The sequence below is a fragment of the Octopus sinensis genome, unplaced genomic scaffold (genome assembly GCF_006345805.1).
Source record: "Octopus sinensis unplaced genomic scaffold, ASM634580v1 Contig16757, whole genome shotgun sequence".
Taxonomy (NCBI): Eukaryota; Metazoa; Mollusca; class Cephalopoda; order Octopoda; family Octopodidae; genus Octopus; species Octopus sinensis.
Window position 1 is genome coordinate 13,702 of NW_021834560.1, and position 16,299 is coordinate 30,000.

General features: G+C 38.5%; 1 protein-coding gene across 3 annotated transcripts in view; it reads left to right on the top strand.

Moving 5' to 3' along the window:
- Positions 1-2,618: 2,618 nt before the first annotated feature.
- The window catches only part of LOC115230913 (protein AATF), a 27,728-nt gene continuing 14,047 nt past the window's right edge, over positions 2,619-16,299 (top strand). For 2 of the 3 annotated variants that reach the window (XM_036499857.1, XM_029801019.2), the window contains exons 1-5: positions 2,619-2,748; positions 6,719-6,892; positions 8,494-8,662; positions 10,093-10,394; positions 14,873-15,010. In XM_036499857.1, the coding sequence (XP_036355750.1) occupies positions 2,670-2,748; positions 6,719-6,892; positions 8,494-8,662; positions 10,093-10,394; positions 14,873-15,010 (862 nt within the window). In that variant the 5' untranslated portion in view covers positions 2,619-2,669. The remainder of the gene's footprint in view (positions 2,749-6,718; positions 6,893-8,493; positions 8,663-10,092; positions 10,395-14,872; positions 15,011-16,299) is intronic. The other variant, XM_036499858.1, reaches the window with a different exon arrangement.

The window sequence follows — 16,299 nt, forward strand, 5'->3', positions numbered from 1 at the left end:
ATACCAGCGCAATCGTCTCTCTTGCACACCACAACTGATGCTTCTTAGGTACAACATTTCTCTCAAGGTGCTAACGCTCTGTCGAGTATGTACACTGACATTAAACACGCATGAAAAAACAAAAACAGCACAACTACAGAATTCAACTCTACAAAATAATAAAACCACAAAAAGTGGACGACGAATAATTATTCCCTGTAGATACAGATGATATAAAAAAAAAGAAAAAAAAAGGAAGATGTTATGTAATCATCACAACAAACATGAACAATCAACGTCGCCCATTGTCTCCCTTGATAAAAGGACTTTCACTTTGTTTCCCGCCAAAACAATTAACTTGTACAACAACGTCAGTCGAATAAAGTATCTTGTATCGTTAACACGTTGTTTTCAGTCTCTCTCATTTTCTTAATCTTTCATACTAAGTACTCACTACTTCCTTTAATACTCAATACATTATATATATATAACAACAACAGAGTCAACCAAAATTTTGCTAGTGGATTTGGTAAATGGAAACTGAATGAAGACCATCTTATAAATATATATGTGTCTGTATCCCACCATCACCCTTTACAATTGCTTTTGGTGTGTATACATCCCTGTTACTTAGTGGTTCAGCAACAGAGACTGATAGAATAAGTACCAGGCTCAAAGAATAAAACAAGTACTAGGATCCATCCATTTGACTAAAAGTTCTTCAAAGCAGTGCTCTAGCATGGCCATAGCCTTATGAATGGTACAAGTAAAAGATAATGTTTGAAGGAAACGGTCCCCTGATTCCTTGCCATTTTCCTTCTCCATGATGTAATGATAGCTATTCTGAAAGTCTGTAATAATTTATTGCTGTATTAATTGTAATAATAATTTATTGTAATGTAATAATTTATTGTGGAGGCACGTGGCTTAGTAGTTAGGGTGTCAGCATCATGATCGTAAGATTGTAATTTCGATTCCTGGACCGGGCAATACATTGTGTTCTTGAGCAAAACACTTCATTTCACGTTACTCCAGTCAACTCAGCTGGCAAAAATGAGTAACACTGCGATGGACTGGTCTCCCGTCCAGCTGGAGAACACATATGCCATTGAAACAGAGAAACCGGGCCCATGAGCCTGGCTAGGCTTTAAAAGGGCGGATTTATTATTATTTTAATAATTTATTGGTGATATTTTGGTCTAAGTATGACAATGGTTAAAATTTTACCGGCTGATTTCCCTAGATTCTTGGCAGTTAACGGAATTTCTTTTTCTTCTTCGTCTGCTGTTGATTGCCAAACATGCATGTCATTCATCTGCTTGAAATTGCCAGACACTCACACATACATCCTTACTCAGTGCGTGTTGGGCATAGAATGAGGACATGGATCGCTTCTACTCAACCATAACCCTTTTGATACCAACCTGGCTGAAACCTGCTCTGGCTCTGTAATACAAATGTCTTATTTTCAAAAGTTCTGAATTAATATCTTCCACCAAATCTTAGTCACAATTTATGTTCCTCACACTAGCTTAATGATAACTAAGTTATTTTACTAAATTCTTTGTTATGTTTAAAGTAATTGAAAGAAACACAGAGCATCTCAAAAGAAATATGGTAACAAAAGGGTTAAAGACAGTCAGTCAAATGTGTCTTCAATTTGCACAAGATTTGGCTGCTATTTCTAACAAGTGAAACAAAATCTGCAAATTTATCTTTTTGATACCAACCTGGCTGAAACCGGCTCTGGCTCCGAGTACAAATGTCTTGTCTCCATAAGTTTTGAATTAAAATCTTCCACCAAACCTTAGTTCCAATTTATGTTCCTAACACTAGCTTAATGATAACTAAGTTATTTTACTAAATTGTTTGTTATATTTAACCCTTTTGATACCAACCTGGCTGAATCCACCTCTGGCTCTGTAGTACAAATGTCTTGTTTTCAAAAGTTTTGAATTAAAATCTTCCACCAAACCTTAGTCACAATTTATGTTCCTAACACTAGCTTAATGACAACTAAGTTATTTTACTAAATTGTTTGTTATATTTAAAGTAATTGAAAGAAACACAGAGCATCTCAAAAGAAATATGGTAACAAAAGGGTTAAAGACAGTCAGTGAAATGTGTCTTCAATTTGCACAAGATTTGGCTGCTATTTCTAACAAGTGAAACAAAATCTGAAATTTTACTCTTTTGATACCAACCTGGCTGAATCTGGCTCTGTTGTACAAATGTCTTGTTTTCATAAGTTCTGAATTAAAATCTTCCACCAAACCTTAGTCACAATTTATGTTCCTAACACTAGCTTAATGATAACTAAGTTATTTTATTAAATTCTTTGTTATATTTAAAATTAATTGAAAGAAACACAGAGCATCTCAACAGAAATATGGTAAAGAAACGGTTAAGGGAGGACTGAGCAAGAAGGAAGCAGGCCAGCAAGATAATGAGGAGCAATAAACCATGGTTTATGTCACCACAATTCCTACAGGCATATTCAGTCAGCAATTCACGCGCGCACGCACACACACATTGTCCCGCGCGCGAACGTTCTTACTATGTATAACTTATGTGAGCCTTCGCGCGCGCGCATTTGTTTTCCAAGCGAGATAACTCCGTTGTCCTTTGCCATTTCGGCTCTCCTCATTTCGGAGACGACAACAGCCTTGTTGTTTCTGCTTGGTTACAAAATGGCGTTGAGCGATCTTTTGGATTCTCTCGCCAAACCGAATCCCACCTTTCCCGACGGAGACGAGGACTTTGGGGACAGTAAGTATTATACCTTTACAAACCACCACCTCTCTCTCTCTCTATATATATATACGTTTATAAACCACTATCTCTCTATATATATACATATATATATACATACAGCCGGAATTCTGCCTTAAGCACGCCATATAACCCCTTCATAACTTTCTTATTCTTGGGAGTATTCAGAGAATTTTCGAAAAATTAGGAAAAAATAATTTGTTTTCTTTGATAATCGTGTGAATTTGAGTCTGCAAGACATAAATATGCAAAAGCTTCCTGAAAATACCGAAAACATAAAAGATACAAACGTGATGAGGGGTTTTAGGGCGTGCTTAGAGCACAACTCCGTCGTTTTATGAATTCCCTTTTGTAGAACAGAAACACGGGAAAAGTTCGCTGAAAATGCCCACAAAATACAAAATTTATGGCGAGCTGAAAGCAGAATTCCACCTATAGTTGTTTGTTTGTACTCCACCTGCCTTCGTCTTTTGTTTATTTTCATAAAGCTTCCCGTTATATATATATATATATATATATATATATATATATATATGTGTGTGTTTGTGTGAATTTTTTGCGTAATAAGATAAAAAAAACCAAGGGTGTGTAGATTTTAGAACATTTATTGATAGAAGGTCTTACAGCTGTTTCTAGGATATTTATTAATTATATCCCTTCGTGGGAAACGGTGAGAGAGGATGGTTAAATAATAGTTAATTTAGATAGGATACAAAATAGAGAGTGAGGTGGAGGAAAGAAAAATAGATGTAAGATATGTATGGTTTTATATATATACACACACACACACATGCAGTTTTTTTTTAACAAACGAAAGCACATGTAAAGTGAATATTGTTATCAAAATTAGTGGATGTCCCGAAATCTTTATTCGCTTAATATCATCAGCTGGTTTGACCCGGGTATAAAAACCAAAAAAAAAAACAGTGTAATAGGTGTAACACAACATGCTCTAAACGAATATGATGAAAAAAATGCGTGATCGCGAAAGAGGGTGGGGGAGAGGACTCGGAAAATTCACATCGTGAATGTTCCGAAAGCGTTTGACAATGCCTGCATGGATTAGATTGAATTTGTTGAGACAGATTATTTACACCTGGATGCCCTTCATGTCACCAATTTGCATGGCTGAGAGTTTTGCTTTCCAGCCATGTAGTCTTGGATTCCTTAGATGAGTGTGTTCTACAAAAGCACCAAGCCAGTCGAATATATATAAACAGGAATAAAAGAAAATGGAGATTGGAAGGTTAGTGAGTGTTTATTATTAACAGCAAATTAATCAAGGGTATATTTTTTCCATCTGATGATATGCTCAGGTCATATAAATTTAATAATTACTCAATATTTACCGAGTATTAATTTAAGTGAAGATAATTAATTTGCTGTTAATAATAAACGGTTATTAAATTCCCAATCTCCATTTTCTTTTTCTTCTTTTATATGAATACTTGCAGTATTGCCCGGCATTGCTCAGGTTTGTTTTGGCCCTTTAGGATTTTGAAAAGCAAAAATTTTGCATTATGTAGCTTGTTATTCTCTTTAAGTGAACATTTTTCTGGTTGAAATACACCGATAAATGACGACACAGCAATAAAAGAAAATCGTAAAAAATAGAGATTTTCATAGAAAAAAAAGCACCTTTTTGATGTAAATAATTTTTGGTGTTAACATGGTCCGATTTGAATATTTTCTTATAATAATAATAATAATAATAATTGTGTACAGTGCTCAGGTGCACTACAACTCTTATAAAGTGTATATATAATCAGGTGTAGTTTCGACGGATTTCGGGAAGCATGAGGGCCTTAAAGGATGCAGTGTCATGGCAGTCAACAACTGATGCAGGCAGTTTATTCCACGCTTCAGCAACCCTGAGCGTGAAAAAATGTTTCCGAAAGTCATGGGAGCTGTGCTGTTTTCTGACTTTGTAGGCATGTCCACGTGGTTAGACACATGGAGATCGAAAAGGTGTTCAGTGTTGTTGTGGTGAGGTGGTTGATAACCTTGTGGGTGTTTACCAAGTCCGTCGCTAGACGCCGGAGCTTCAGTGAATCCATGCCCAGGGAAACAAGGCGCTCAGAATATGGTAGGTGTCTGATGGAGGGTATGCGTTTGGTTGCACGTCTCTGGATAGATTCCAGGAGGTCAATGTTCTGAGCAAGATAGGGATTCCAAACTGATGATGCGAATTCCAAGTGTGGTCGTACCATAGCTGTATACAGTTTTAAATAGATGGCTGGAGAGCGGCTAACAAAAGTCTTGCTGAGTGATGCCAAGACACCCTATGGAATGAAGAGCAAGCCTTCTTCTATCATACTCTCAATTTGGTCAACTTGCGCCGCAGGGTCTCAGAGGAGATAGTGTTAGTTGAAGCCTACCAAACCTCCCATACACAGACAACTTCGGCTTTATATATATTATTATTTATGCACCCTTTTCAAGCTTAGCCAGGTTCAGGGGCCCGGTTTCTGTGGTGTATGTGTCCCCCTCCCCCCCCCCAGCTGGACAGGACGCCAGTCCATTGCAGTGTTACTCAAGAAACAGGAAGAAAGAGTGAAAGAAAGTTGGGGCGAAAGCGTACAGAGGTGGCCACCCCCACCCACCACCCATGCCAGAGCTTCGTGGAGCTTTAGGTGTTTTCGCTCAATAAACACACACAATGCCCCACCTGGGAATTGAAACTGCGATCCTCTGACTGCAAGTCCGCTGCCCTAACCACTGGGCCATTGCACCTCCACACACACACCTATTATTTTAAGGAAATTAATTCCCCAAAATACTAGTTGTTGAACCAGTATTTCTTCGGATGAAACCATCCCTTCATGAGGTTAACACAACCTCTAATGGAATATGTATATATATATATACATACATGAATGGCTGTGTGGTAAGAACCTTGCTTCCCAACCACATAGTTCCGGGTTCAGTCCCACTGCATGTCACCTTGGGCAAGTGTCTTCTATAGCCTCAGGCTAACCAAAGCCTTGAGAGTGTATTTGGTAGATGGGAAACTGAAAGAAGCCCATATGTGTGTGTTTTTGTCCCCCCACCATTGCTTGACAACCGATGGTGGTGTGTTTACATCCCTGTAACTTAGCAGTTCAGCAAAAGAGACTGATAGAATTAGTACCAGTACTTTAAAAGGAGAGTACTGGGTTCAATTTGTCTAAAATTCTTCAAGGCAGTGCCCAAGCATGGCCATAGTCTAATGACTGAAAAAGTAAAAGGTAAGATATATATATTATATACATGTATAATATATATACATTTACATACATAATATATATACTCTTTTACCTGTTTCAGTCATTTGACTGTGGCCATGCTGGAGCATCGCCTTTAGTCGAGCAAATCGACCTCATGACTTATTCTTTGTAAGCCTAATACTTATTCTATCAGTCTTTTACTGAACTGCTAAGTTATGGGGACGTAAACACATCAACATCGGTTGTCAAGCAATATTGGGGGGACAAACACATAAACACACACACACATATATATATATATATATATATATATATAATATATATATATATACAAAGACACACACACACATATATACTACGGGCTTCTTTCAGTTTCTGTCTACCAAATCCACTCAGAAGGCTTTGGTCGGCCCAAGGCTATAATAGGAGACACTTGCCCAAGGTGCCACGCAGTGGGACTGAACCAGGAACCATGTGGTTGGTAAGCAAGCTACTTACCACACAGCCACTCCTGCACCTATATATACATACACATACATAAACACACACACACACAATGGACTTTTCTTCAGTTTTTCCCCATCAAATCCACTTACATGACTATAATAAAAGACACTTGCCTAATATGCTGGGCAGTGGGATTGAACTCAAGACTACATATTTGTGAAGTGAGCCTCTGTCTACTCCTATAGCTATTCACCTATATTTTCTTGTTTAGCCTTTTAGCTAATTTCTCTCTCGTTTGGCCCCGACTCTTGCAGATACGACAGCGCAGCTCAGCGTCCACGGAACAGAAGATGATGCGAAAGATGGCGATCAGATACAGAAGTCAACAAAGCTGAAGAGACAAGCTGCTTCACTGTTATCCGACACAGATACAAGGTATGCTGGGCGGAAGACTACGAGGAAAGACCTGATGCAGGATTCTGGAAAAGGTAAGTAGGCTGTGTGTTTGTGAGTGTATCTGTACTGTTCCAGGTGTGTTTTACTCGGGAAGGAAAAAATTGTGGATTTCATTTGGAAATAATTATTCAGTATTAATTGAAGTGAAGATAATTAATTTGCTGTTAATAATAAACAGTTATTAAATTCTCAATCTCCATTTTCTTTTTCTTCTTTTATATGAATATAAACTATATATATATATATATCAGCCAGGATCCCTGGTCTGGTGGTACGTAAAAAGCACTATCCGACTCGTGGCCGATGCCAGCGCCGCCTCGACTGGCTTCCGTGCCGGTGGCACGTAAAATACACCAATCCGACCGTGGCCGTTGCCAGCCTCGCCTGGCACCTGTGCAGGTGGCACGTAAAAAGCACCCACTACACTCGCGGAGTGGTTGGCGTTAGGAAGGGCATCCAGCTGTAGAAACATTGCCAGATAAGACTGGAGCCTGGTGCAGCCTTCTGGCTTCCCAGATCCCCGGTCGAACCGTCCAACCCATGCTAGCATGGAGAACGGACATTAAACGATGATGATGATGATATATATATATATATATATATATATATATATATATATATATATTATATATATATATACCGTAAATCCTCGAGTATAATCCTCATTTTTTCCCCAAAATCCCTAGTGCGTACTATATATGAGGTTACAAATGAAAATTAATTCCTAATCAATGTCCGAGTCCCTATTTGTTGTCCGGCAATGTTTATTCAGACGCATTTTGTGATGTCAATCGAGAAAATACCTTAAGCTAAGCCTGAAAGCAATGAAGTCATAAAAGAATCATCCATAACTTGCAGTAAGCAACATTTATTAAACGTTATTACTGTTATTTCTTTATTTTCTACAAACAAAATGCACAAAAAAGCTACACGTTTGCATTATGTTATATATACAATAATAATAATAATAAAGGGCGTTGCAGTATACAGTTTTACAAACCAAGGACGTTATATAGACCTCCTTGACTCAAGTTAGAGAAGGGGTGCGTATTATTCACAAGGTTTAGGTTTTTCAAAGGTACAGCCCCCTAAAAATCCCCTGTGTATTATACTCAAGGGCGGACTATACTCGAGGATTTACGGTATTCCTCTCTCAGATTCACACACTTCTTACAGCGGTCCTTCAGTTTTACTAAGCCCTGTAAAAGAACTCAGAAGGTTGGGTCTCTAACCAGACCTTTCGTGATACCCTTAAAGCCAGGGACTTTTCGGCAACTCCTTGTAAGATGAATAGCTCTAGCTCGAGCAAGTTCATTAACTGCCAACGTGTTAACCCTTTTGTTACCATATTTCTGTTGAGATGCTCTGTGTTTCTTTCAATTACTTTAAATATAACAAAGAATTTAGTAAAATAACTTAGTTATCATTAAGCTAGTGTTAGGAACAAATTGTGACTAAGGTTTAGTGGAAGATTTTAATTCAGAACTTATGAAAACAGGACATTTGTACTCAGAGCCAGAGGTGGTTTCAGCCAGGTTGGTATCAAAGGGGTAAATAATGATGACGATGATGATGATGATAACATAAAAAACACACACTCACGTTTTTATATCTGTAATGTGTTGTTGTATAGGTGACAGTGAAGATGGCGTGTCGTCACATGACAATGATGATGATGATGAAGATGGTGAAGAAGATGATGATGATGCTGAAGATGGTGAAGAAGATGATGATGATAGTAATGATGGTGATGAAGATATTGCAGGCTTCCGTCAACTCCTACAGAAGAAATCTCTCGGAAGGTAAGGACTGATTGTTGGTGATGATGATGATGGTGGTGGTGTTGGTGGTGTGGATGATAGCAGTGGTGTGGTAGTGGTAGTGGTGGGGGTTCTTGGTGAGAGTATTGATGCTATACTGAACATTAGACAGTGTAGTCCAAGATACATATAGTTTCAATAAAAGACAAAATGATCACAGTTGGAACATCTTTGACTATAGGTCTCTCTCTGCTGGATCAGGACTGACCTGGGGCTAAATAACAATAGCAGCTATGGTCACTAATAGTAGCTATTATCCATGAGATAATGTAGTCCTAGATATACTGTGTCTGAATAAAAGAAGGGATGGTCATAGGTGGAACAGCTTTGATCATGTCTGCTGGATCAGGACTGACCTAGGGCTAAATAACAATAGCAGCTATGGTCACTAATAGTAGCTACTATACATGAGATGATGTAGTCCTAGATATACACTGTCTCAATAAAAGAAGGGATGGTCACAGGTGGAACATCTTTGATCATGTCTGCTGGGTCAGGACTGACCTGGGGTTAAATAACAATAGCAGCTATGGTCACTAATAGTAACTACTAAACTACATGTTAAATAATGTAGTCCTAGATACACTGTCTCTGAATAAAAGAAGGGATGGTCACAGGAGGAATGTCTTTGATCATAGTGTCTGCTGGACCACAGCTGACCCAGGGCTAAACAGCAACAACTATAGTCGCTGATACTAACTGCTAGATGTTAGATGATGTAGACCAAGATATGCTATCTCTGAATAAAAGATGTGGTGGTCACATCTGGAACGTCTTTGATCATATGCCTGCTGGATCAGGATTGACCTGGGCTAAACAACAAATATAGCCACTAACACCAACTACTATAATATACATTAACTGATGTAGTCCTAGATATACTAAGTATGAATATAAGATAGGATGGTCACTGCTGGAATGTCTTTGATTATAGGCCTCGCTAGTGTATCGGGACTGGCCTCGAGCTAAACTCTTTCTCTCTCTTTACCCTTTTACTTGTTTCAGTCATTTCGACTGTGGCCATGCTGGAGCACCGCCTTTAGTCGAGCAAATCGACCCCAGGACTTATTCTTTGTATGCCCAGTACTTATTCTATCGTTCTCTTTTTGCCGGACCACTAAGTTATGGGGATGTAAACACAGCAGCATCGGCTGTCAAGCGATGTTGAGGGAAAAAACATACACACACAAACATATACACACACATACTACATATATATGATGGGCTTCTTTCAGTTTCCTTCTACCAAATCCACTCACAAGGCTTTGGTCGGCCCGAGGCTATAGTAGAAGACACTTGCCCAAGGTGCCATGCAGTGGAACTGAACCCGGAACCATGTGGTTGGTAAGGAAGCTACTTACCACTACTACCACACAGCCACTACTACGAATTTATTTTTTTATCTTTTATAGCGATGGCTTAAAACAGTCAAGTGAAATAGAAGATGATGATGGTGATGATGATGATGATGCGATGGCAGAAGATATGGATGGCAATGATGGTGATGACGATGATGACGATGATGAAGGTGATGATGGCGACAGTGGCAGTGACGCCAGTGGTGATGGTGACTCTGATAAAGATGCTGAGTCAGAGGAACCTGCTGGGCAGAAAGAATCGATGGACATTGAAGACCCAGGGGTCAACATGATGAAACAGCTCTCAAATATGTCCAGTGACAAACAGAAAGGTCTTGCTGTCCAAACACAACTTGGTGAGTAACACCTCTCTTATTATTATTATTCAGTAGTCTTATTCTTATCACGTGCTTTCACTTCACTACCGAGCGCAGCTCTGTGTGCCTTGGGTATGTGCTGTGATTTGTTGTGATGCTCTGATGGTTATTGTATGGAAAGTGTTCTGCGTAGGATGTGTGAAGTGCCTAGTAGTGCATTTTCTGTATGGTATATGTGTTTGTAAGTCCTGGTGTTTTTGTTATGTATTTGTCTGAATATTTTTTATCATGCCTAATGCACCTACTATGATAGGAATTGTTTCTGTTTTCAGGTTCCACATTCTAGTTACCTCTATTTCCAGGTCTTTGTATTTTGAGAGTTTCTCCATTTCTTTTAGAGACACGTTGTCATCTGCCGGTATTGATACATCAATTAGAAAGCATTTTTTTCTTCATGATTTCTGACAACTATATCTGGTCTGTTGGCCTTAATTTCTCTCTCAGTGTGTATCGGCAAATCCCAGAGTATGTTGCTTTCTCGTTTTCTGTGACCTTTTCTGGTGTGTGCCTATACCATCTTTTTTCTGTTGTTATTCCATAATGTTGGCATAGTTTCCAGTGTATGTAGGTTCCAACTCTGTCGTGTCTGTGAATATATTCCTTCTTAGCCAGGACTGGGCAGCTAGAGATAATATGATTTATTGTTTCTTGTCCATCTCCACATATTCTGCAGTTACTTGTAATATTTCTTTTCATTACATGTTTTTGGTAATTTCTGGTGGGGAGGCTTTGGTCTTGTGCTGCAATTAAAAATCCCTCTGTTTCTGCTTTGAGTCCTGAGCTTCTCAACCATTGCTGGGATTTTCTTTGTCTATTTCTTTTGCGTTTAGTTTAGTCCAGTATTTACCATAAAGGGGCTTTTCTTGCCATCGTTTTATCATGGTTCGTTGCTGTTCTATTTTTAGTTTGGATTTCATTTGTTTTATAGCTTTTGTTGTTTCTTCATCTTCTTCTTCATATTTGTTAGGTGGTATGATTTCTTGTTTGTATTTGTCAGCTTCCTTAAATACTGAGAACAGTTTTTTGTTTTGCTCGTGTTTTGTCGCTATTTGTATCAGTTTTCCTTCCTTCTGAAGTAGATATTTTTGCAGTCTTATCGTGGTTATTTTATAGTAGTTTTCCAGCTGTATAAGGCCTCTACCACCTTCTATACGTTGTATATATAGTCTTTCTATGTCAGATTTTGGGTGATTATTTTTCTTGTTTTCCTATCTATTTTGGTCAGTTCATTTAGTGTCCAGTTAAGGATATTGTAGCTGTAACTTATAACTGGGACAGCTAAAGTGTTAATACCTATTATCTTGGTTTTATCTAGTGTGATGTTGCTACTCTTAATTAGTTTTCCTCTTTTCAGGGTTACTTTGGCGCATTTTTCTAATCCAAATTTCATATCTATTTCTTTGGTAAATCCATGAACTGTCTTTAATAGTTTTCCAGCTGTATAAGGCCTCTACCACCTTCTATACGTTGTATATATAGTCTTTCTATGTCAGATTTTGGGTGATTATTTTTCTTGTTTTCCTATCTATTTTGGTCAGTTCATTTAGTGTCCAGTTAAGGATATTGTAGCTGTAACTTATAACTGGGACAGCTAAAGTGTTAATACCTATTATCTTGGTTTTATCTAGTGTGATGTTGCTACTCTTAATTAGTTTTCCTCTTTTCAGGGTTACTTTGGCGCATTTTTCTAATCCAAATTTCATATCTATTTCTTTGGTAAATCCATGAACTGTCTTTAATAGTGTTTCCAGCTGTTTGTCATTTGCAGCGTGTAGTTTTAGGTCATCCATATATAAAAGGTGGCTGATCGTTTTGCCGTAACATTTATATCCGCATCCAGTTCTGTTTAGCATATCCGATAGAGGTCACAGTGCCAAGCAGAAAAGGAGTGGAGAGAGCGTGTCTCCCTGGAATATTCCTCTTCTGATGGGGATGGCTTTGGTTTTCATGAGTCCTTCTTTTGTTTGGAGCTGTAGCACTGTTTGCCATTTATTCATAGAGTGCCCTATGTACTTTATAATTGTTGATGCTACTTTGTTAATGGCTAATGTTTCGAGGATTCATGTGTGAGGGATGCTATCAAACGCCTTTTTGTAGTCGATCCAGGCCATACTGAGGCCTTTCTTCTTTCTGTGGCTGTCTTCAGTTATGGCTTTATTAATCATTAGTTGATCTTTACAGCCATATGAGCCTTTGCGGCATCTTTCTGCTCTTCTGGAAACAGGTTGTTTTCGTCCAGGTGCTTGTTCAATCTTTGCGATATCATTGCAGTAAATGCCTTGTACATAGTAGGGAGACAGGTATTGGTCTGTAGTTTTCTGGTTTTGCTGTCTCATTTGATTTGGGAATTAAGATGGTTTTCCCCTTCGTGAGCCATTCAGGCATTGTCTCTGGCTCTGCTAGTATGCTGTTAAAGTTTTCAGCCAGCTTTTTGTGCATTCCTGTTAGATATTTCAACCAGAAGTTGGGGATCTTGTCATGCCCAGGTGCCTTCCAGTTGCTTAGTCTTTGCAGTGCCTGGGGGTCCAAAGTTCCCCGCCTCATATTGTTATTATTATTGTTATTATTATTATTGTTATTATTATCATTGTTATTATTTTTATTATTATCATTATTATTGTTATTATTATTATTATTGAGTGAGAGAGCAGTGCATGCCATCAAAGTGACACTGGGGTAAAATATACGAAGCCCAGTTTACCCATCATGACCACCCGTCTGATAAGGGTACACCAGGTACATGCATCACAACCATATGTGCATGGCACGGTGATCTCATATCAAGATAAACAGTGCATGACTTTGGTGGTGGGGCCCAGTTAGAATTTTCTTCTGGTCGAGTAGCCCATCCTGCTCAAAAGGTCCCTGAATAAGGGTTGTTTAAGGATGTTGAATGAAACACCCATGTTTCCAGAGGTGAATTATTCAAGCCCCAAAGAATCCCTCTCGACACATGGCTCTGATGCTCCCCTACTACTTCTGCTCGTGATCAGAGATGCACATATCGTCAGCCACTAAGGGACATGCTCAACAGGTTAAGGTCAAACAACTGACAAGCAAATCTGTGGTATTGAGCAGAATATTTGCTGTAGCCCATCTTTTATACCAAGACAAAACAATGTACATGATAACACTTCCAATCAGTTAAGATCAGAAGCCATGAGAGCCACTGCCTGGTACTGCATCAGGGCATTTATTATTATTATTATTATTATTATCACTAAGGCAAGCTAGCAGAGTTGTTAGCGCACTGTTAGCAGTTTTTCGCTCATCTCTACATTCTGAGTTCAAATTCTGCCAAGGTCAACTTAGTCTTTCGATCTTTCAAAGTCAATGAATTAAGTACTACTTACAAACTGGGGTTGATAGAACCAGATAGCACCCCACCCTCTTCCAATTTTAGGCCTTGTATCTCTAGTGGAAAGGATTATTATTATTATGGCGACGAGCTGGCAGAATTGTTAGCACATTGGGCAAAATGCTTTGTGGCATTTCGTCTGTCTTTACGCTTTGAGTTCAAATTCTGCTGAAGTTGACTTTGCCTTTCATCCTTTCAGGGTCAATGAATTAAGTACCAGTTAATTACTTGGGTTGATGTAATCAACTATCCCCTTTACACAAATTTCAGGCCTTATGCCTCTAGTACAAAAGATTATTATTGTTGTTGTTGTTGACATCAGTACCTGTTGAGTGCTGGGGGTCAATGTAAACAAATTATTCCCTCCCCCAAAATGCTAGCTTTGTGGCAAAATTTGTCAACTTTGATTTCAAAATCATTACCATGCAGGCGTAGGAGTGGCTGTGTGGTAAGTAGCCTGCTTATGAACCACATGGTTCCGGGTTCAGTCCCACTGCGTGGCACCTTGGGCAAGTGTCTTCTACTATAGCCTCGGGCCGGCCAAAGCCTTGTGCGTGGATTTGGTAGACAGAAACTGAAAAGAAGACGTCATATATATGTATATGCATATATATATGTGTGTGTTTGTGTTTGTCCCCCAACATCGCTTGACAACTGATGCTGGTGTGTTTACGTCACCATCGCCTAGCGGTTCGGCAGAAGAGACCGATAGAATAAGTACTAGGCTTACAAGGAATAAGTCCTGGCGTCGATTTCCTTGATTAAAGACGGTGCTCCAGCATGGCCACTGTCAAAATGACTGAAACAAGTAAAAGAGTAAAGAGTATTCCATCTGTGACCATCACATCTTATATTCTGGTGTAGTGTATCTAGGACTACATAAGCTAATGTTTAATACAGTAATTAACATTAGTGGCTATAATTATTCCTGTTTAATCCCTGGCCAGTCTTGATTCAGACAGACTTATAACCAAAGAGGTTCCAATTGTGACCATCTCACCTTTATTCAAATATAGTGTAGTAAAGTGTGACATGAGGGAGTTTTGGCTGCTATGGTCTGTCATTGATTTTGTCTTCTTTCTTTTTCTTTTCCTTAAAGGACTTTTGGATAATCTGTTGGAAGGTCGAATTAAATTACAGAGGGCAGTGTCGTTTGTTAACCAAATCCCTCAACCCTCTACCTGGCACCATTTCCAGGCCCTTGGCAAGGATAAGTATACCTCGGCTGTACATTCAGGTGAGTGAGGCATAGTTAACATTTTTCTTTTGCTTTTTTTTTGTATTCATAAAGCTCATCTCTCATCAGAATCCTCAACTGGACACAACATTGATATGACCTTATAATAATTGGGGGTCATCATCATTGTTTTAATGTCCACTTCTCCATGCATGTATGGGTCAGACAGAATTTGTTAAGGTAGATTATCTGCGGCCAGATGCCCTTCCTGTCACCCACCCTCACCTCTTTCCAAGTATACACACACGATATATACATCTTAATGATACTAAAACCCGAGATGTTTGTTCCCGAAATATCTCAGAAAAAGTATATTTTATCTTAATTTTTTTTAGATATATATTTTCATATTTAATGCAATGCAGTATGAGGTTTTGTGATATTTGGACCTCTACTAATGAAAACAATTAAACACAATTTTTGTCTGTTATTGAACTCAAAATCAAGGCTAACTGGCTTCCGTGCCGGTGGCACGTAAAAGGGCACCATTCGAGCGTGTTCGTTACCAACGTTGCCTTACTGGCACCTGTGCCAGTGGCATGTGTAAAAAGATTTGAGCGAGTTCATTGCCAGTGGCACGTAAAAGGCACCCACTACACTCTCGGAGTGGTTGGCATTAGGAAGGGCATCCAGCTGTAGAAACTCTGCCAGATCAGATTGGAGCCTGGTGCAGCCATACAGAGTACAGACACATATAATGAATGTCATGGCATGTGATTCAACACAAACACACATATGCTATCTGTGACATATGCACACACATAGTCTTTGCTCTCTTTCTCTATCACTCTTTAAGAAAAAAATTCATCGACTTTTGACTTACACAATATTTAAAAAATCATTGAGAAATATTTTTTAGTGAATATGATTTCAAAAATGTAAGTTGCTTGTACAGTAAGTATTTATATTTTAGTTTTCTTTAAACAGACAATATTTTAATATTTTTAAAATTATTTTCATGAGAATACCATAATAAAATTTTGTTTTGGCATATCTAAAAAATATTTTAATGTGAAAATGACTTTAAAAATATGGTAAATATTTCATAAAAGACCCGTTTCTAACCTCAGTGTGAAATAATTTTTTCCCATGGGTTTTTTCAAGTGAATTCAACGTATCTCAGCTCCAAAGATTTGGCTACTATTTCTAGCACACTCTGCTACCACATAACTATTTATGGTGAAGGACCCGAAACAGCTCTTATGTGGTAGCAGAGTGTACAAGAAATAGCAGCCAAATCTTTCCTTTTCCAGGGAAAAGACTGTTTACGTGTGATTTTGATGTCACAT